At 40.6% G+C, this 22111-nt stretch overlaps 1 protein-coding gene across 12 annotated transcripts in view; it reads right to left on the bottom strand.

Moving 5' to 3' along the window:
- The window catches only part of heph (polypyrimidine tract-binding protein 1 heph), a 543355-nt gene that overhangs the window by 187324 nt on the left and 333920 nt on the right, over positions 1-22111 (bottom strand). The window contains exon 1 of one of the 12 annotated variants that reach the window (XM_022061203.2): positions 10488-11843. The exons of the other annotated variants lie outside the window; for them this stretch is intronic. Coding sequence (XP_021916895.1) covers positions 10488-10490 — 3 coding nt within the window. The 5' untranslated portion in view covers positions 10491-11843. Of the gene's footprint in view, positions 1-10487; positions 11844-22111 lie in introns of those variants that run through there. 12 annotated transcript variants of the gene reach the window in all.

Genomic DNA, 22111 nt, shown 5'->3' with positions numbered 1-22111 from the left:
CTATCTTTGTGGCATGAACAACTTTTTACGGCGATAAATTTTTAATGTTAAGGGGTTGGTACTTCGTGAACTACTTCAGAAAGGTGAGCATAACGAATTTCCTTACCACGTTTGTGTGTCAAGCTTGAGTGGGTAGTACTCCTGCTGTTTTTGTACTCCTTTTTTCCATTCTCGGTCCACAAACTTGAAATATGGACGATTCTAGTAAAAAGCTCATTATTTATAAGCGTTTTCTAAAATCCACTGCTTTTTATACGTCTCACAGAAATTTTCCGGTATGATCTATGATTATTACGTAATCTGACACAAATAAAGGAAAAATTTACGTATAAAAATTACGATTAGGTACACAGTTTGTGTGTGGGGGAATAATAATACATAATAGAGAAGCCAAAATGCTTCTTCTAGGCTAGAAAACATGGTTAATTTTCTCCTCGGGTCGTACTTTGTACATCCCTGACCTAACATTACGGACACAGAGCACAACATACGAGGGATTGTGCAGCCGAAGACATTCCACACGCCATTGAGAAACGAGAAAGGATAGCCAGCCACATGCGACTTTGCCCTTGAATCTGAACGCCCCTCGGTACTCTGACAAAAGGGGAGAGACGTCACGCCAGCCGCCATCAGAGCACACCACGTCCTGGCACAGAGCCAGGGGCGAAGACGGGGAAATACGGCACGAAAGACGAGGCTTATAACGGGGGAACCAGGAAAATGGCCTACATACGAGTAAGAAGTTAACAAATGATGACAGCTGTAACAGAAACTCGCGGATATAAAACTGCATCCACGAGTTTTTCATTGCGAAACACGTGGTGGGAAATAATAAATACCGAGCAACACGTTCAAAAGAAAAAAAACAACAACTTGAAACTGTGCTGATTTTTAAAATATCCCACAATATCTGATGAGACTACAACGCAGACCAGAAAGACACAAGAAAGTCGCTAAAACACCTGTGAAGGAAACAGCGAATATCGAAAGCTACTAAGCACGCAAGACGTTTGTCAAGGGTTCGTTTAATCTTTTTGTGGCACAGTGGTAACTATATGCACCACCAATTTTTTAAAGATAACACCGCGTTCTTCCACGGTCCGTTTAAGACATGTACGAGTCTCATTATAAACAGCGATTATTTCCTTAAACAGCGTTAACCAGTCGATCTTTGTAATGGTGAAGAGTTGTGTTTTCTTCGCGGTACGGACTGAATGTTTAAATATTAGGTACGCAGCGCGTGTCTCATTATAAACAGCGATTATTTCCTTAAACAGCGTTAACCAGTCGATCTTTGTAATGGTGAAGAGTTGTGTTTTCTTCGCGGTACGGACTGAATGTTTAAATATTAGGTACGCAGCGCGTGTCTCGTTATAAACAGCGATTATTTCCTTAAACAGCGTTAACCAGTCGATCTTTGTAATGGTAAAGTGTAGTGTTTTCTTCGCGGTACGGCCTGAATTCTTAAATAAAATTCAGACGAGCTTTGGACGGCGTTAAGGGGTGGTAAATTTTAAATTAATCAAAATTTACCACCCCTTAACGCCGTCAAAATTTACCCTCCTCCCCTCAGTGGGAACTTCTAAATTATGTATTAAACTTCCAAATTAATAGCCTCAGCTTTCGCTAATACAAAATTTCAAAATTCCGTCTTTCATGCCAATCATCACACTAACGCCTTCACTCTTACTTTATCCTTAACAGAAGGACGAGCGGGCATTGCCTGGGGACCTTCTAGCTATAAGATGCTCTTTCTCCCCCCCAGATATCGAAGTCTCTCTCACTTCTCCCCCACAAATTTCCTCTTTCTCTCTCTCTCTCTCTGGTTTCAAAGGGTTAACCAGTCGATCTTTGTAATGGTAAAGTGTAGTGTTTTCTTCGCGGTACGGACTGAATTCGTAAATATTATGTACGCAGCGCGTGTCTCATTATAAACAGCGATTATTTCCTTAAACAGCGTTAACCAGTCGATCTTCGTAATGGTTACGTGTTGTGTTTTCTTCGCGGTACGGACTGATCCGATATCAACACGTAGCACAATCAGCGATGTGCCAATTTGGTTCGTCGCCGAATAATTATGAAAACACGTATATATTAAGACTGAATACAGACGGATCAACTTACACGTCATTTTGGGTCGCCTGAAGTATTGAAATTCAAAATATGACGATACGCGGCCAGGTAGACTTTCCTCGGGCGGAAAGTAAAACAACGAGAAAACGAGTCTCAGACGGGTTTTGAGTTAAGATAACTCAAAACATGACACGTAGTTACCATTCCGGCTTTGTGTTCAAGAGATCTCGGGTTCAAATCTCGATACAGTCGCCGGCTACCCTGAATGAGGTTCTTCGAGGTCTTCGTCCTCTCCAGTCAAACTCAGGGGGGCAAGAAGACCGGACAAGCCTCGCTGAAGCCAAGCCGGAAATGCCCTCGGTTCAAAGTCCCTGTGCTCAGAAGCAACAGGTCTCGCGGGGGAGCTCCACAAGTTTCCATTCCCCTTTCCCCGCCCTTCCCCTTCGCAAACCAAAGTCGCTGGGTGTCACGCAATGCAGACGAGCCTTGCCTTCGCATTAAATATGGAGACATGAAATTACAGTTTTGTGGTCGTCTCAAACAAATGAAACTTGTGTTTAGGACAAGTCAATGAGCTTCGAATTATTATCAGACACAGGACAATTACAGACGATGTACGTTAATAAGTAATGCCACTGTTTCGAGACAATTAACTCGAATAACGCGCGGGGTAGATAAACTTCTGTTGAATTCTTCCACAACACTGACCGTACCCTGTGGCAAGACACACGGACACGAACTTCGTACAAGTAAACAAAGAGGAAGTCAGAATTTTATGGATTAAAGGCAATTTCAGAGAAAAAGAATGGAAAATATTTATACCCGAGCATAAGATAACACGCCATTTGAACACTTCGCCAAATATTAGGGTAAGGCTGGGATACATGGCAGTCATCAAAGACATGACGAAAGCAGCGAGAATTTTAGTCGAAACAACCTCTACGAATAAACAACTTAGGAGATATAAACGTAAATGGAGGATGATAATAAAATGGATCTGTGTTCACACAGTATAAATATGAATTTTCGGGAATAGTCGGGGGTTATCGCACGCTACGTGGGGCGGTGATGGATCAATGTGGAGGTAAAAGTTTACAGACGTTTCGGAGACCCTTGCAGTCTCCATCATCAGGGCAATGAGTATGGCACAACCCAGAAGACAACCGATGACTGTACTGCATCTAAAGGATCTTCACAAATTCATGTCAATAACTTATCATGTGTGACATAGGTTTTCGACAGTTATCAAACGTTTCGATATGCAATGTAGCTGCCATCTTCAGGGCGAAATCTGAAAAGTTTTGTCACCTTTTAGGAGCGTCATGTTGGGCAGGCACTAGGTGACAAGCGCGATTTTAAAAGTCTTGACAAATGGCCAGAACATCAAATTAATTATACATTTGCAAGAACCAGTCGCGACAAACAGGAAGTAGCAAGTCATATTGTTCGAGCTGATTTGCATCTGTGGCGTAAAAAAAAATACTAACCACAATTCCGACCTCGTTTGAAAAAAACAACTCAGCAGATAGTATTGTCTGCGATAGCGTAATCTTAAATAATAAATATCTCATTTAATAAAAAAAATATATAATGAATTTTTGAGTGATTTAAGCGTTGCTAGTGTTACTTCTGTTAGCCAGTGGTCGTACATTCGTCAATAAGGAAGACATCTTACCTAAGCCCTTCAAATACCTAAATACTTATCTCTTTCGTCACGTTCTAAAGTATTTGGCAATTAAGCAGCGACTTCGTACGACTGCTAATTAACGGTAAACATCTCCTGCCTGAAGCACTGTCTGGCTCATCAGACTGGGTTCAAATTAAAGGCTAAGCATGTCACAACATTTCCAATAAACCCAGTTTTCTTTAATTAAATTACCGTTCTTAGAATTATTTTAAGGTTTACTCTCACAGATTTCATGAAGACGTACGTATCAAAATTAATAGAAAATCTCTTGCTATATGTTCTTATAGAGTTCTGAATTTCGTATACAATAATTGCCCATAGAACGTACCCAAGAACACGAAAAACGTGCCCTCACAAATTGCGTCCTTAACATTAAATGTCTCCTGTTCCCGATTTATCCTGTTCGAACCTCGGCTCAATCAGTCTTATCAGGGACCTCGCAATTTCTTTAAAAGACAAATAGGTTTTTCACAAATGTAAGGGTAGTATCATTTCCACTCCGTCTTACTCTGTTAAATTTAGACATACAGAAAAATCACTCAAATAAAAGTATTGGTTTACCAGATAAATATATAATTCAGACCGTACCGCGAAGAAAACACAACACTTAACCATTACAAAGATCATCAGATTAATGCCGTTTAAAAAAAATAACATATCTGCAGTAGAAACAACAGACAAAGTATAGAGTTACTGATTTCTAAAGCAGGTGGTACGTATAGTTACCATTAGTCTTTAAATGGATACACTATTTTCAGCTTTCTTTGTTAATACACATATTTTCTGAACTCGGAACAAGATAAATTTCGTTATCTGATATGAACTTCCCCGTCGAACGCTCTCACAAAATCGCTGATACGTGTTAACACGCAGACAATCTGACACGAAAGACCGTCTATACGCGCGCTCATTTTACTGTGGACGGAAATGCAAGGAAACAAAGATGGGACCCAAAATTTCAAAGAGTAACATCATTATCTGCCTTGCTTGATTAATATCATAGCAACAAAACCGTAATTTATTACATATAATAACACAGACGTTTCGGAGAAACATACTTTCTCCATCTTCAGGGATTAAGGCGAGGGCTGTTTTTATTTCGAAAAGTTCGTATCTACATTGCGTAAAAACCCAGAATATCGCCAACCTCACCGCTGTGAGAACCCCAAACAGGGTTTTGCGTGTTTGGGGTGTTCCCAAAAGTTCTATACACAAACTACGACATTACGACACGGGGCAGTGAGGGGAGGGGGAGGGGAGGGGTGTACCAACAGTCATTTATCAACCGGTTCGCGCAGTTTCAGGAAACAGACGTTACAATCCACCAGCAAGTTGCTGGGTCACCAAATTGACATACATACAAATAAACGAACAAGCAAACGTACAATTCGTACCCAATCTCGTGTGTATAAAATACAAAATTCCAACACCTGTTCATTTGTTTCCTTGTTCGAAACGAATTACATTCTAACTCCAAAGGCGGAATTAAGTTTTTGTGACAATAGTTCGTAATTTGTGTCGATATATGAATTGTCCTTTGCAATAAACCGCTTCACGCCTTGCCAAAAAAAAAAAAACAAATGACACACTAACGCCATCTAAAAAGCGGGTGGTGGTTATTTACATTAATCTCTTTCATCAAACTCGGAAACTTCAGCAAAATATCTTACATCGATACAAATAAACATCGAATACCCTAAATATATTCTACATACCCAGTTTAATTAAACTCTGAAAGCACACAGATGGACCGACATAAACGTTCGTTTCTTACCCACAAAAGTTCGATGCCCAACATAATTTTGTCTGTCAGCACAGAAGCTCGATTCGGAGACGAGCTTTTTAATCTGTGCTTTTATTATACACGGCGTCGAAACAAGACCAAATGGACGGGTGGTACCTAATCATCATCATCATCTATATGCGTGGATTTAAAACAGTGCGTAGACTTAACAGCGACACCTCGATATTTAATTAATTTTAAAATCGCCCTTATTGACAGGTTTCTCGTGCACTGAGTAATACACATAGCCAGATAAATCTAGTTTTAACTCTCTCGCAATAAACAGCGATTATTTCCATAAACAGCGTTAACCAGTTGATCTTTGTAATGGTGAAGAGTTGTGTTTTCTTCGCGGTACGGGCTCTCTGTTTAAATATTATGTACGCAGTGCGTGTCTCATTATAAACAGCGATTATTTCCTTAAACAGCGTTAACCAGTTGATCTCTGTAATGGTGAAGAGTTGTGTTTTCTTCGCGGTACGGACTCTGTTTAAATATTATGTACGCAGCGCGTGTCTCATTATAAACAGCGATTACTTCCTTAAACAGCGTTAACCATTTGATCTTCGTAATGGTTACGCGTTGCGTTTTCTTCGCGGTACGGACTGAATGTTTAAATATTATGTACGCAGCGCGTGTCTCATTATAAACAGCGATTACTTCCTTAAACAGCGTTAACCAATCGATCTTTTGTAATGGTGAAGAGTTGTGTTTTCTTCGCGGTACGGACTAAATGTTTAAATATTATGTACGCAATGCGTGACTCATTATAAACAGCGATTACTTCCTTAAACAGCGTTAACCAATCGATCTTTTGTAATGGTGAAGAGTTGTGTTTTCTTCGCGGTACGGACTGAATTCTTAAATATTATGTACGCAGCGCGTGTCTCATTATAAACAGCGATTACTTCCTTAAACAGCGTTAACCAATCGATCTTTTGTAATGGTGAAGAGTTGTGTTTTCTTCGCGGTACGGACTGAATTCTTAAATATTATGTACGCAGCGCGTCTCATTATAAACAGCGATTACTTCCTTAAACAGCGTTAACCAATCGATCTTTTGTAATGGTGAAGAGTTGTGTTTTCTTCGCGGTACGGACTGAATTCTTAAATATTATGTACGCAGCGCGTGTCTCATTATAAACAGCGATTATTTCCTTAAACAGCGTTAACCAATCGATCTTTTGTAATGGTGAAGAGTTGTGTTTTCTTCGCGGTACGGACTGAATTCGTAAATCATTTAGACGAACGTCAGTTTCGAAGGGTTAAAATCAAATTTGACATTATTCTCCTTCAGCCAAATAATACTGTGAGATTTCTTTGTTAAGATAATCATCTTCGTCGCAGTGTTTTTCCAAATTCTGCATCAATTCCGCTCGTCCTATTTCTTGATTTCGTGTTCCATCGAGCGTCTCCATTCCCAGTCTAGGCGAATTTAATTTCTGCTTATTTTATTCCGTTCCCGTGTTCCTGAACCAAAAAGTAAGACGTGAACTGTGAGAACGTTGTAAAATTTTAATCTAAGTTCCCTCACCTGCCCCTTCACTTACGTTCTTCGTAATGTTCCGAGAATCATTTGATATTTCGTCTTAATGTCCCTACAGAGGAATTTACCTTTCGCTATCAGACCGTAATTTTTATTTATTATTCAGATAACGTACCCCACGTAGTTTCAAAAGTTTTGTAAATCAACATTTTCGGGCCTAGTAAATTTACACCCATCTACGAAAACACATAATTATATAATTTCGTTAAGAATCACTCCGACACAAATCAAAGTTATAATTAACACATGAGAAGTAAAAACTAAGTTGATACAGAACACAAATTAATATCTAATACGTTGCGAAGTACCACTTCCATTATAAAACACGATTAAAAGAAACAAACTTTTAAATGAAAAGCTAACATTGAACATAAAAGTTTCTGAGTTACCGAAAAGAGAGAGACTTCGAGACGCAAGAGGGAAGGAAAATGAGTATCATCACTGACGAGTAACTACACCGGAATATCTGGTCTACTACGACGATAGGTCAACGCTGATTCTGCAATCGGCCGTCCAGTCTGTACACCCTACAGACCACAACCGGTCGGCCTTCAAATCGCTCCGACCACAGACGCAAGAAACTTGAATGGTATGTTTGGATTCCCGTCAGTGAAAGGCTCTCAATATCTCTCCCTCGCAATCTCAAGACTATTGTATAAACCATCCGGGCAGCTTACATGGGCGGCATTCGAAAGGGACTCTTAACAAAATGTTCCTGGCTGTGTTCGCCATACGTCGACCTTACCTTAACACTTAGGATCCGGTGGTAAATACACTTACCACATGCGTTGACGATAGGTCATTCTTAATTTTCTACTCATCATTCTCCTAAACAGCAATTTCATCTCCTTAACAGCCCTTCATTGCGTAATTTTCTAAATTCGTTTATTTAGTAATTTCGTATCAAATGCAAACCTCAGTGGCTGGGAACTTGCATAATTCTCCTTCCTCGGCAAAATAGGTAACAAAGTACGTGATTTTCTCTTAATATTCTTGTATTTCCCCTCGCCAATCATCATCCGCACCGCTCCACGAGGTCTTCGACAGCCCCGCACATCACGTCCCTACGTTAGAGATTTCATCTCTGACTCTGGAGTAAAGTTGATTTGGTTCTAGTCAACGGTGAGGAGAAGATATGAAGTTAAGAGTAACACAAGTCAGTCTTAAAAAACCTTTCTGAAGCGTCTAAATTGAAGGAAAATGTTTTAAAACGTTCGCTAATGCTCGAGGCTCCAACTCCAAGAACTTCCTGAGTTATGAACGTGTTCCTTTCCAAACTTCGTTACGACTTTCGTCCGAAATTTCCGTTTCCCTTACAAATAGCGGTAAACTCTTGTGCAACAAACCAACAATATTCTACTACAATTGTTTGCCTTCAATTATCGCACATTCCTTATCAATAAACTTATATTTAATTAAGAAAAGACGAGGTACTCGGAACAATTAGTGAACACGGAGTCATAGAAAATGTAGCCTTCTCAGGACACCAACCGCGAGGCGATAAAATCTAATGCATCAGACGATCGTCAGGGCAGACGTAATGACATCAACCCTGAAGATGAGAGCAGACAAATCTCAGAAACGCCGTACTTGATCGTGCGAGAAGACGATTAAGATGTCTTCCGGGCATTTAAAAAGGGGATATATCGTCGATGGTTGCCAGGAACCATGAACTGATTACGTACGGCGGACGACAATAACTCACGAACTTCCAGGACGCTCAGCTGATTGCAGAATGCACGGAGAGGCCACCTGGGCTCCGTACGGCGTACGTCTAATTGGACATGTTTAGCGCGAGTCCGGGGATTTGCTGGAATTCTTGTACGCGTAATAAACGTTTGGCTAGAACGAACCTCACAACAGCAGTCATCAACCGATGACGGCGAAAAAAAGAAAATCATCGTTCAATGACGAACCCAAAAAATGCTCCAAATCAAGTCATTTCCGTATTTCACTTAATAGCGTAAAGATTATAAAACGAAACTTTTCGTTTCAAGTTAATTTCTATTAAATTCGCACCACATAAAATAACTTTCTTCCTTAAAAAAAAAATCTTGCGAGTGGTTACGACTCCTCTTTCATATTTCGGAGGTCCTAGGTTCAAATACCAGCCCAAAGACCAAGATTTCTACAATTTATAGAATATATCGACCAATTTAATCACACTAATGACCACGTATAAAAGTTCTTCCAAACTTCTCTCCAACTACTCGAAGTAAAAGTGTCTTAAATACGTTACTACTTGTAAATAACGTAAATAATTCACGAGTATAAAATAACTAGCTGTTTCGACTCTTCTAGGGCATGAATTCAATGCTCTTATCCTGTATAATACGTGTACTCCACTAACATTCAAGCCACCGCGTACAAAATTGGACGAGAAGTTAGGGGCACGTTATTTTAAAACGTTTTGAAGCAAATGGTCTTTCGGGGAACACAATTCGACAGGGCACTCTATTTATTTAGACACGCCAGACTCTTCAGAGTATGTGACAGCTATTCGTGGAGCCATCCACAGGTGTCCGAAGCCCCCATGACCCTGAGTCCCTATAAACTAAGTCACCAGTCGGTTAAACTCGAAAGCGGACGAGCGGGTGTACAAAACTTTTGCCTACAACCTATAGACGAACTCCCATGAGTAGCCCCTCACAAGCTCATCACGAAATTTGCCTTTTATGGAACCCAAAAGTTAATTACAGACTTCACAAGAACACAGATCCTACCTTCAGCCAAGCCTATCCTGTATTATTAACAAGCCCTTCGGCCTACATGATAAAATATGTACCTCATTAATAGCCCTTCTATCATACTCATATTACACCAAATAACATAATCCTTACGACAATGTAGAGTTTAAAATGGCAAGCTTGTAACATTCTCGTCGATATTTAATCAACGTGTTTCTTTGTTGATAATTCCGCGTTACGACTAGCGAAGAATTCAAAACAGCAAAGAAAACAGGTTCGTAAAATATACGACCTTCAGTACGCAAATTACGATTCTGAAACATCGAAACACCTAAAAAGATATATAGATTACTTCGTGGGCACGCATTCAAACGACACGTCCATCACATCACGAGCTTTCGCCAAGGTCATCTTAAAAATCTTAAATAACGTGCTGCCAACCAAACAAAACTAAAATCTAATGACTGTTCATACTCGCATGAAGTCAGAAAACGTATGAACCGAGTTTACCCCTTTTGGATAGACGACCATCAACGAATCGATATCAGCGACATACAGCGGTAAAAAAACGTACTAATTTTTTGAATTCTAACGCCTTGCATACTTATATTTATGTCACTAACATGAACATTCTCAATTCTCTCATAATAAAATAATTTACTGGAGTTATAAACAGAAAAAAGTTTCATATAACAAACATTCCACTCTCACCATCTGTACGTCCCCCGGTCCGTCGTCCTGGACTCGTTTGGTTGGCGTCGTAATTGTTGCCGTGGTAACTGTTGGTGACGTAGATTCCGAAGGGGAAGCAATGTTTGTCTCTTCGCCGACAACCACAAGACTATTTAAATTACTATAAATATGGCTGCTACTTGTAACACTATTACTGTAACTGCTATTGTGTTGCAAGAAATGTTGGTAAGGATTGTAATTGTTGGAAGCGACCACTGGCGATATCGAAATATTGTTTGGGGGATTACCACAAAGGTGTCGATTAACTGTTGAAATGGTTACAGCTCCTGGTCCACCAGAGGGAGGTCGTGGATGGTTGTGGTAAGTTGGGTAAGCCTGAAGGTTACCAGCGGGCGCACTGGACGAGAGAGAAGAGTTTCGTGCAACAATCGCACAAGTACTGCACTGGTTACAACAAGAGAGACAGCTACCGTTCGATGTTGAGACTGTGGTATAAGGGTAGGAGGCAAAAGAAAAATAGGGAGGAGGGAAGTACGAATATGAGTGAAAATACAGGATGTCGGATTTGTTAGTAAATATCTAGTCCGAAAAAATACTGCGAGAAAAAAAAAGTTCCCAACAATTGAAATTCGTTCAGAGCGACAGTACTTTTGAATTCGAGTTTCTCTGATCCAACAATGCAAACAAACTGACAAAATCCCACGGACGAAATAAATACAACGATAAAAATAATACAGATTACAAAAACAACAACAACAACAACAAAATTACGTATTTTTGAACAATAAAATTATTCGTCTAAGAACAAGTCAGTTGCGCGCATATATGCTTATAAAAATAACAACAAATTAACGTCAAAACATTCAAACACGTAACAACTATTTTTTTTAAAAAAACCAACAGACAAACCAACGTCTAAAAATTTTTTTTTAAAAAAATCAAACCCTCACACTGATATAAAACAATATCCTGAACGACACACCACACTTTTAAAATTACTATTAAAAAAATCACAGATCTTCTTTGTCGGGATAATTTAGACTGCGAACGATAACAAGTTTGAACATTAATTCAATTCACAAAAAAACCTAAGAAGTGCTTTTGGGGGGTGTGATAAGATTACGAAGCCAAGAAATTTGCTATTTTTTTACGAGAGAACAGTGAAATTAGGAACAGGGCTGTGAGGAATGAAAGAGAAAAGCCGATGAACTAGAAACGAAGAAAAGATGAAAGTAGCGTAGAAACGAAGAAAAGACACCCCCTGGTAGGCGAGTATTAGACCGCTGACGCCGCCACAACGAAATAGCAGAAGAGAAAACGTCCACTAGCAGCCAACCTGCGAGAGGCCAAACTCACAACTGAATGCTAGCTGCCTGGGCTTCGAACGCCACAAAACCAGTTTGAATTCCCCCCACCCACCCCACCCCGCTAATCAACCTACCCAGGGCCAACAAAACAAATGCTGGCAGCGCGCACGACGAACCGAAAACGACCGGAAACGCACGATGATGCCCGAAACTCAGTCGCAGCTTACTCCTTAGTACCCCAACAGCGACACAGCGTAAATGTAACATGTTATATAGCATTCGCTACGTATCTCACACAATTTCGCGACAAACGTATTATTTCATCGCGATTTCAAACACGTTTATACTTTTCCAAGACGCAAACATCGTAAATCCACAACAGGTAAAAGTGCGTGTAACAACACAGCAACAAATACACTGACAAAAATATGTTTCTGGAGGGGAGGGGGATGGGGGGCCCACACAACATAGTCCACTATTGCAATCTGAAGCCTATATGGCGGGCACGCGCAACGCTCAGGTGAATTATCTGTGTTGCTTTTACCTACACTTCAGCTATTTTTTTTATCCTTTTCGCTGAGGTAATTTATCCCCCCTTCGTTCTAAACCATACACCGTCTCCTGGATAATAATTCTTCCCCAAAAAATTTCAGGTTATTTTCAAAACGCTTTACTAAGACGGTCTGGATACAATTACAAAACCAAATAATAATAATAATAATAATATCATATATTATTCATATAAGCAGTTCACTGCAGAGACAAGAGACAAACGTAGATCGGATAAAATAAAATCCAGTTCAAAAGTCACCGATATCACTTCACTCCTTCCAAATACTTATTAAAGTACACAGACGAAATCAAAGTCGGGAGTTACATCGCGTTACGTTTTCAAAAACATTTTCACTCGAAGAAATCTCCCCTAAATTAAAAGTTTCTCTCTTGCAGGCGAAAGAAACTTTTTTTAGAATTGCATTTTATTTAATTCAATTTCACTACAAAACATAATATTTTTTTTCCCAAAAATCATATTAGAACGTCACAAATTACGTAGCGATGCCTTATCACATTCTCCTTACAAAACCTCACTTTCTTTAATTCCAAGTTTACATTTCTCTCCATCCGCTGGCCCTATAAGAAAATCTTCATCTACCTTATTCCACCTTTGTAGACTCGTCCTCTAACCAGTCCCTTTTAAATCTCTTTCCTTCAGACAATCTTTCTTTATTTTTATTTTTTTCATTTCACCTGCAGGCTACCAAAATAGGCCTACGTCAGTGTATGCATGTGGGTGGGGAAGGGGGGCGGCGTGCCCCGAAATGCTATAGAAAACGTCTGTTCAAACCCCCGCCCCCAAAACTCCACCCCCCCCCCTCTCGTACCTGCGCAAATCTCGCGGAACTGTGCTCATGCGAGGGGGGGGGGGACCTCGTTGCAGCTAGCACAATCCCCTCTCACCCCCTTCGCCCGCAACAAACCCGAGGAGCTTCCGAAGCAACTCCCTGACGAAGCGAGCACACCTGAAATTTGCCGATGACGCTCTGATCCGCGCGATTGCAAAGCCCAGTTCCCGGCGCACTGCAGAACTACGAATTACGAACACATCCGACGAATCGTGAGAAATCGTACGGAACATATAACCCCCGTCCCGGTCTGCAACTAGAAACACCCGTTTTCATTTAATATTTATAAGAGGCGTTCTCGTTACAAAAAAACGTAATCCTACTCGATGTACATCACACTGCAGAAATTACCGACCTTCACATTCTAAGATGTAATTATACTCAAAACATTTCGGAGGGCAAAACTGCCTCCATCTTCAGGCTTAAAGCAGGATGTCAGCCTAAGCAGACTTCCCTTTTAGTCTTCATTTCATCATCTTCGTCAATTTATACTTTGACCGTAATAAAGGTCTCAACAAAATATTTTGGACTTAAAATACAACAAAAATTATCAAAATAAACTATATTACAAACAAAAACAAGAAGATGGAGTTACTACCGTGTCTTCATTACGTTCTTCCACTCACAAAACTGTATTTTAACCTGAAGATGGAGGCGTTTCCTACCTCCGAAACAATGACAATCACCTGGAAATTCGCATTAAGTCACGATACGGAATACCACAATCGACACGTAATTTTCTCAGCATTTTACGTATCGCGCGAGGACAAAGCAGATTGTGCCTTACTGAGTACATACCAGGAAGTCAGGTTCAACACCGAAGGCTTTAAAACATCACGGCGTTGTCATATTACATCACCAAGTCGCTTGGTTTAAGGTCAACACAGCACGAAGCAAAGCAGTTCATAAGAAAAACTCGACTCTTCGCCCCGGCTGCATACTACCCGCAACGCTTCCGCGGCACACAAGTTGCCATACACACGGCGGAACCTGTATTTCTATCAAAGAATTCGACCGCGGCCAGCAATTTGCTCGAGGACGGTTTAACCTTCAAAAAAAAAAGAAGTCGATTTAGCTGTCTCACGACACGATTTAATGACGGGATTTTCCGTGCACAAAAATTACCCTTCGTGTTCCTTCAAAACAGAGAAGAACTTATCAGCTTTTCAACAGGAGTCATATAAGTAACGCTATCCTACCGCAAAGAAAACACTACACGTCTCCATGACAACCGATCAATTAGTTAACGCTGTTTAGGGAAATAATCGCTGTTTATAATGAGACACGAGGGAGAGAGAGGGGGGGGGGGAAATTGGTGGGGGAGAAGTGAGAGACACTTCGATATCTGGGGGGGAGCAAGAGCATCTTATAGCTAGAAGGTCCCCAGGCAATGCCCGCTCGTCCTTCTGTTAAGGATAAAGTAAGAGTGAAGGCGTTAGTGTGATGATTGGCATAAAAGACGGAATTTTGAAATTTTGTATTAGCGAAAGCTGAGGCTATTAATTTGGAAGTTTAATACAAAATTTAGAAGTTCCTACTGAGGGGAGGGGGGGTAAATTTTGACGGCGTTAAGGGGTGGTAAATTTTGATTAATTTAAATCGGGAGGACTGCATGAGAAGCTTGCAGTTAACAGGAGTCATATAAGTAACACTTTCCTACCGCAAAGAAAACACGACACGTCTCCATGACAACCGATCAATTAGTTAACGCTGTTTAGGGAAATAATCGATGTTTGTACTGAGAATCATACGAAAGTCACAAAGGAATCACGTGGGTTATGACACGTTTAAGAACCTGGGGACATGTTTGTTACCACCGTTGCCCTAATACACTGCAATTTAGTGACTGTCACTAAAGAATTCGAAATTCGGCCTCGAGGCATAAAAGTACAATCACTAAAAACCATCGGAGAAAATTACTATAAATTAGAGACGCAGAAAACGGTAACTGAGACGAACAAGAAAGAGACAGACTAAATTAAAACCTAAGTAAAGGTGTGAAGGAATAGAATTCTAAGCGAAGATTGCCTGAGGAAGTCGATAAGACGATCGTCGATACAAAAAATAAAACTAAGCGTTGCTTAGATCGAACGATCTAAGAAATGTTGCAACAGCGCTGAATTCAAATTGATTTATTCAGCACACAAACTGAAGGTTACTCCAATAGCAAAACACATATCACACGCACAGGTGGAAACGTTAAGTCGTGCTTCGGGTCCAATTCACAAGTCGCTGTGTGAACTCTTTTGTTTCCGAATTCTAAATTCTATCAACGGCGAGGAAAGTGGGAAAACGACAACGCTTGTTTGTGAAAGTCGTTCTGAAATCGGTTCCAAAAAAAAAAAAAAATACGCGTTCGTCGTGATTTTTCAGAAAGAAAACTATTTATCACGTTTCGGTATTCGTCACAAGAATGGAGCGATTATTTTTAAGTGGCAACGCCATTATGACGTGCTTTCAAGATGTCTGTCTTCTGGGTTATAGCGCCGTGTAGTCTCGTATAATTTTATTGCCTCCATCATCAGGGCGATGAGTACGACACGCGCGAGGAATCATCGCCCTAAAGATGGAGGCGGTTTCATTCTCATCTCAGAAATCAGTACTATCGCCATGTTAGTATTTTTCCGTAGTAAATTAAAAATACAAAGTTGGGATAAATTCTAGTAACATGATAATAAATATTCGACTGGTTCCAAGAAACCTTACCATAAACATAATTTTAAAGATAAGGAAATGTATGCAGTACGACGGTTCGAAAGAATTTCAAGCGCACGTTTGTTTTTCACATAATTTCTCAGTCACTGCTGCCAGATTTATACGAAAATTAGAATGTGTCGACAGATCCCAGTAAAAAAACCATTACCAAATTTCATGAAAATCCGTTACATGTGTTAAAATGCAGTTCACAAATAATAAAAAAAACTCTGAAACGCAGATATTTTCATTTGTAATAAAGTTGTCAGCCTGTAGACGAAATATTCTACTGGATCGACCCCTTGCAACAACGAAACCCAGACGACCCATAAAATTCCTAATTCCCTAGAATCCGAATCCATTCCGCAAAATTTTGTCTTTCAGTTCGTGAAGGAAACCAGAAAATCGAAACACGAACACCTTTTCATGTTTTCCCCCGTTCCCCCCCCCCTTATATTTGTCTCATTCGCACATAACCTATAAAAATTCCCAGAATTCTATACACACTCCCGCATGTAACAAACTCAACCACACAAAACTACAACTTCAAATAAAAATAAACCAATACTGGTATACATTTCACACGTAAAATTCTGATAAAACCAAAAAGGCTTGAGGCAAACAAAATTATTAGTGTTACGATATTTAATTTGCGAGGTCACGCGGTGTTTCAAAAAGTAATTCGATTTATTAACCAGACACAGATAATTGCAAATGCCAATGGCATATAATAGGTTTTTTAACGCTCGAGTTTAAACGCGTCCATAAGGGGACCAAATATGTCTGATTAGCGTATTCCAGGATACGTACGATTCAAAATAGGTTGGCAATACCAACATAGAGTGGGCAGAATTTATATTTCGGCAGGAAAACTCACAAACACAAGCTGATTAATGTCTCTCCGCAGTAAGCAACTAGTTACGTCCACAAGACAGATCAAAGTAGAGCGAATTTTTCTCTGACCTTCTGAAGACCTATTAAGACATCTGAAAGCAGCTTCCACTTTGAAGTAAAGTCAAGATAGCTAAGTCAGTATAATACCTAGGCTAAGGGCTCGGAGACCCGGGTTGATATCCCGGCAGTACAAGACTTCTATTCTCCACAACGTCCAAGCTGTCCAACAGCTCCGTGAAGCCTCACACCCAATTAACACACCGGAGCATTTTCCACGGGGTGAAGCCACTTACCTAATCCCGAAAGTTAAGAAACAGCTGAACTACCCCTCCACTCCCCCATAAGTCTGCATGACATCAAGATCCTTTTATCGCCAGGGACAACTTTAGATTTTCAAGGCGTCGTTCAAATGACTGGAATAACACCGGAACAATTCGGCCAAAATTACAAAGACGCTAGTACAGAAACAAACGCGACCTCACTTTTAAAATAAATATGGCTGTCTTCTGGGACGTTGCACCGTGAAGTCTGGTAGAAGTTTAACGACGTTTCAGAGGTGTTTCTGCCTCCCATCATCGCCAAAATTACCACACTACACGGCGAAACATCGCAAAAGACATCTTTATCTCAACATTCGCTTACGTCAGAACCTGAAATATCACCAATCTGTTAAACTCGAAACACGACACAGAAAAAATTATTGATTACATAAGAATCATGAACTACACACACATTCAAATCAACACAAATTTATTGAAAATTCGATAAAAAAAAGATGTATTACTGGTAAACACATCTGATGAGCGCTAATCCACGTTCAAATTACAAGAAGGCATAAATTTCGTCATAGTTTTTCAACACTTTGAACAGTTACAGCTTACAAATATATTAAAAATGTAACGGAACTGAAAGACAACATTTTTATTTCTTCAAAATACAAATACAATCGAACCTATTTCATTGTAAGCTGTTTACATTCTGATCCGTCTAAAACGAGTCCTTTAATATTATAATTACACACGTCGAGACCGTGACATTCGTGATGGGCAAGATTAATTACCAACCCAAAATCATGCCACGGATACCACATCCAACGATACTAATATTTTAAATATTCTGACTATCCGACTACCCTGTCACGGCGCTCAGACGTCTAGTCGAACATTCACTGCATTATTACAGCAAGTGTTATTAGCCGAACTCCGGCATGCGTGTTTAAACACTCTACGGAAAACAAAAGAATTCCTACATTATTTCTTCCTATCCTCTCCGGTGGGCCCTGAAAAGGGCCGGTTTCTTCTCAAACTCACCACCCGGCATGGCTGGAGGCTCCCACAAACTGTTTTACCCTCATTCCACGACCCTGACTGGTCCAGTCCCTCGGCCCTATATAAATCCCTTCACTTCCAAGATACAGAAAGCATATTTATGCGAAACGGTGGTATCCTCACCGCCATAAAAACCTCACATCTCACAGAATATCCATCCAAGTTTCAGTCTGAACACCGGATACTAAAATATATTTAATTTCATAGAGTAGTTTGCTAGGTATATATTATTTGAAAGAGCGTGTTCGCCATTAACACTGCAAACTTCTAGCAACGAGACATTTTCCGTAACATCCGTACACAGGAACCAACGTCACGCGAACCCCAGACTGGTCACTACTGCCAACACGTGTTTATCCGTGTATAGAATCACTGGCATGCCAGCCACCCTGTACATGCACTCGGATTATCACAGCACACAAGCGCTGAAATCCCTAACCTTCAAATTTGTCGCAGTTTAAACACATCTGAGAGAATAAAGGAATGTCCAGGAGGGCACTCATGGAATTCGAGGTTCCTTCCAGATCAATGGCGCGTACAGAAATATGCAGGCATGCCAGTGTTTGCATTACCAAGCGGCGGGCAACAGAAATACAACTTCCCCAGTTATCACAGCGTTTGAGACTGTCACCCGTCCTCTCCCCCGTACATCAATACGCCATCAGTAAAGCCAGCGTCATAAACGCATTCCCCGGTATGCAGAAACCAGACAAACTAGCACGAAGTTAAGAATAAAAACTGATAAAACAAAATATAAAAGAACGCAAAAATAAAAACTGTAAATTTCATGTTCTCACTGGAGCGATTATAAATATGGCTTCTGGGGTGTTCCTACGACCGACGTTTCAGAAGTACTTCCTGCGTCCACGATCACAATGCATCAAGAAATTTCGTAAAGGAAAAAACGTCTTCGAAAATGACGCCTTGGAAAGAACACGACGTTAAAGAGTAATATTAGTCCCGTACAACCCAGTGATAGAGATAGTAATTATTTCCGAAACGTCCGTAAACTTCTACCAGGTCACACGGGGCAACATCCCATAAGACAACCCGTCTTCAAATCTAAAAATAAGAAATGCAACTCCTAACTCCACTTATATCAAGTTGTAGCCGCTACCTGACTAAGCGCCTTGCTCAGCGTATGGGGGGGTACGGAGGTCGAGTTCCACGCATCAACTTCGGTGACAGACGGAGATGAATGACGGAAAACTACGACGCGTCTCACATCGAACTCTCAAAAAACACAGTTCTGAAAGATTATTCAACCATGTAAGACTTGAGGTTCTCACAGCGGTGAGTATGAAGATTTCTGTCTTCTGGGTTGTTGCGCTGTGTAGTCTGGTCGATGTTTACCAACGTTTCTGAGGTCATACTGCCTCCGTCATCAGAGTATGAAGATTTCTGTCTTCTGGGTTGTTGCGCTGTGTATTCTGGTCGATGTTTACCAACGTTTCTGAGGTCATACTGCCTCGGTCATCAGAGTATGAAGATTTCTGTCTTCTGGGTTGTTGCGCCGTGTAGTCTGGTCGATGTTTACCAACGTTTCAGAGGTCATACTGCCTCGGTCATCAGAGTATGAAGATTTCTGTCTTCTGGGTTGTTGCGCTGTGTAGTCTGGTCGATGTTAACCAACGTTTCAGAGGTCATACTGCCTCCGTCATCAGGGCGATGAATATCGACCAGACTACACAGCGCAATAACCCAGAAGACAGAAATCTTCATTATTCAACCAATTTGAGAATTCGTGTTCCGGGAGGACTGTCCCTCGGCAACACCAAAAACAATTCAGACGATATTAGATCATCTTCCCCAGCCGACAGTCGAGTATTCCAAACACTGTACACAGTCGAAATACTGTAGTCAGCGAGTAAATGTAACAAGATATTTAGACCCAACTGTACCAGAGTAATTAAACACTGAAATTACAAGCGTATAATTATACTTCGTATCAACAATTAAAACGTCTGTTCCACGCTGATAAGCTCTCAAGTTCCACAGGTATTTTTAAACTTGCAAAATGGCTAACCATTATTTTTAATAAGTGTAAACATATACCCACTGAAGATAATATCCGATTCGACAGAGCGCGGTCAGCACGAAGGAATCTGGCGGATTTAATTGAGCAGTAGCCAAGGGGGGGAACTCCAGCAGTATTGCCAACTGATACAAATATGTACAGATAGGGAGAATCATCAATTATGCTTTGGCAATTGACAGCGTACGGGTAAAAAAATCCTACAGGCGTGTCTTTTGGTTCCCAACCCACTCCAGAGTCCCAGCAGGTAACAGAAGGTGCTGTTTTTACCGACTGAGATCGAGGCTGTAAATAAAGATAATTTATTGAATGAATTACATTATTAAAAACGCTGTTAAATTCGGTCTGTTGTTACAAAAAAAAAAGTTTGCCCCCCCCCCCCCCCCCCCACCTTGTTCACAACGGCACATAATTTTTAAACTTATCCTGTACCGTTTGACTTTTAAAACTTTCTCCCTGTACCTATCTAAAAATACTGCCCTGAAACCTGTCCCCAAGATTCCCAAGATGGCCTCTACTTTTGACGTCTTCGTCAGAAAGCTATTAGCATTAATTTAATCTCCCTAACACCATCACGAGATGAAGTCACTACCGTCCACGTCGGTTCTATTGGCTTCTCTGCTTAATAAAAGGGGATTTTATCTCGGTTCGTTGCGGCTTGGTTCGTGCAACGGCACGGCAAGGCACGTACGCGCGGTGTTCGCTCCATTGTTCCAACTTTCCACTGTCCCTACGGAGCGTGGAACAGAGAAATGTTATTCCGAGGCGTAGTACTACGACGAGCATGCCATAATAACATCCCTCAAAATTAAAGTTACGGACACTAGCCAAAAGCGTACACCAAAACATTTCTTATATAAAATTATAAAAACAGGTTTTAAACGCATGAATCTAATGGGAAGACTACTTTAATTTATTTAAGCCACTCATGCTCAAGATGGATTCCAATTTGAATGGGAGCTACTCCCTTTAGGACCCTATTACGCGTGACCTCCTCGTCATGAACCCTGTGTTCATCTCTTCTCGTCCCGGCCATATACATTTTCTATTCATTCTCGGCAGAAACGAGTCAGACTTGTGGCTTTCAATTCATGCATTTATAGTCGAGGGATGACATCCGACCCACAGACCAAAGGTTCCTCGTAGCAGCTGCAAATCCTTTCACGCAGATCATGTACGTCTTCAGAGCAACACGGATACAAACCCCGCGGTATCCGCATAGGAAAGTCCACTCCATTCACTGCCAGATCTCAGAACAAACATTAATGTCTGCTCGTCTCAGATTTTTAGAAAAACAAATTGTTCATCGGAATTCTTCAGAGGTTATATATTTCATATATAAATATAGCTAAATGCGCGGTGTATTTAACAAAGCTTTGCCAACTACATAGGTTAGAAAGAGTTTTAACTGTTCGCAAACCCGTCTGGTACTGGACAATTTTTAAACATAGCCCAATTATACTGCTATTTCTAATGGCGTTCCTCAGTTACTAAGGCGAAACACTGACGTAAATCCTTATTACCGAGGACAATATTTTGACGTAAATACGTCTATAAAGAAGGGTCATTCGGCTAAAAAGTGTAACAAGTGTACCTAGGGAACGTCGTTTTTACTCGGAATTGTTGTTACCTAGGGAACGTTACGTTACATTACATTACTTTACATTACATTCATCTACCACAGACCCATCTTAAGCGTAACTAATTCAAGTTAAATAAGCAATGTCTTAATCAGACTTTGCTCGATTGTAAAGCATGTATAAAGGAAATATTTAGAATAAAGCCAATATACGAGGTGCGATCGGAAAGTTTCCAGACTGTGTCAATAGAGGGCGAACCGGATGTAGTACGAGCTTCTGCCGCTAGGGGGGTGCGGCCTACATTCATAGTGAATCAGTGTGCCAGCCGGCATCATCGAATTAGCATTTGTTTCTTAGTTACGGGCGTTTTGGTAGTGCATTACACCGACCCTCCTGCGATT

This window comes from Zootermopsis nevadensis, unplaced genomic scaffold (genome assembly GCF_977971745.1).
Source record: "Zootermopsis nevadensis isolate Lab colony 2312 unplaced genomic scaffold, Znev_1.0 Znev_ptg000031l, whole genome shotgun sequence".
In the NCBI taxonomy this organism is placed as follows: domain Eukaryota; kingdom Metazoa; phylum Arthropoda; class Insecta; order Blattodea; family Termopsidae; genus Zootermopsis; species Zootermopsis nevadensis.
Note: the sequence above shows the minus strand (reverse complement) of the source record. Positions and strands in the feature narration are given on the sequence as shown.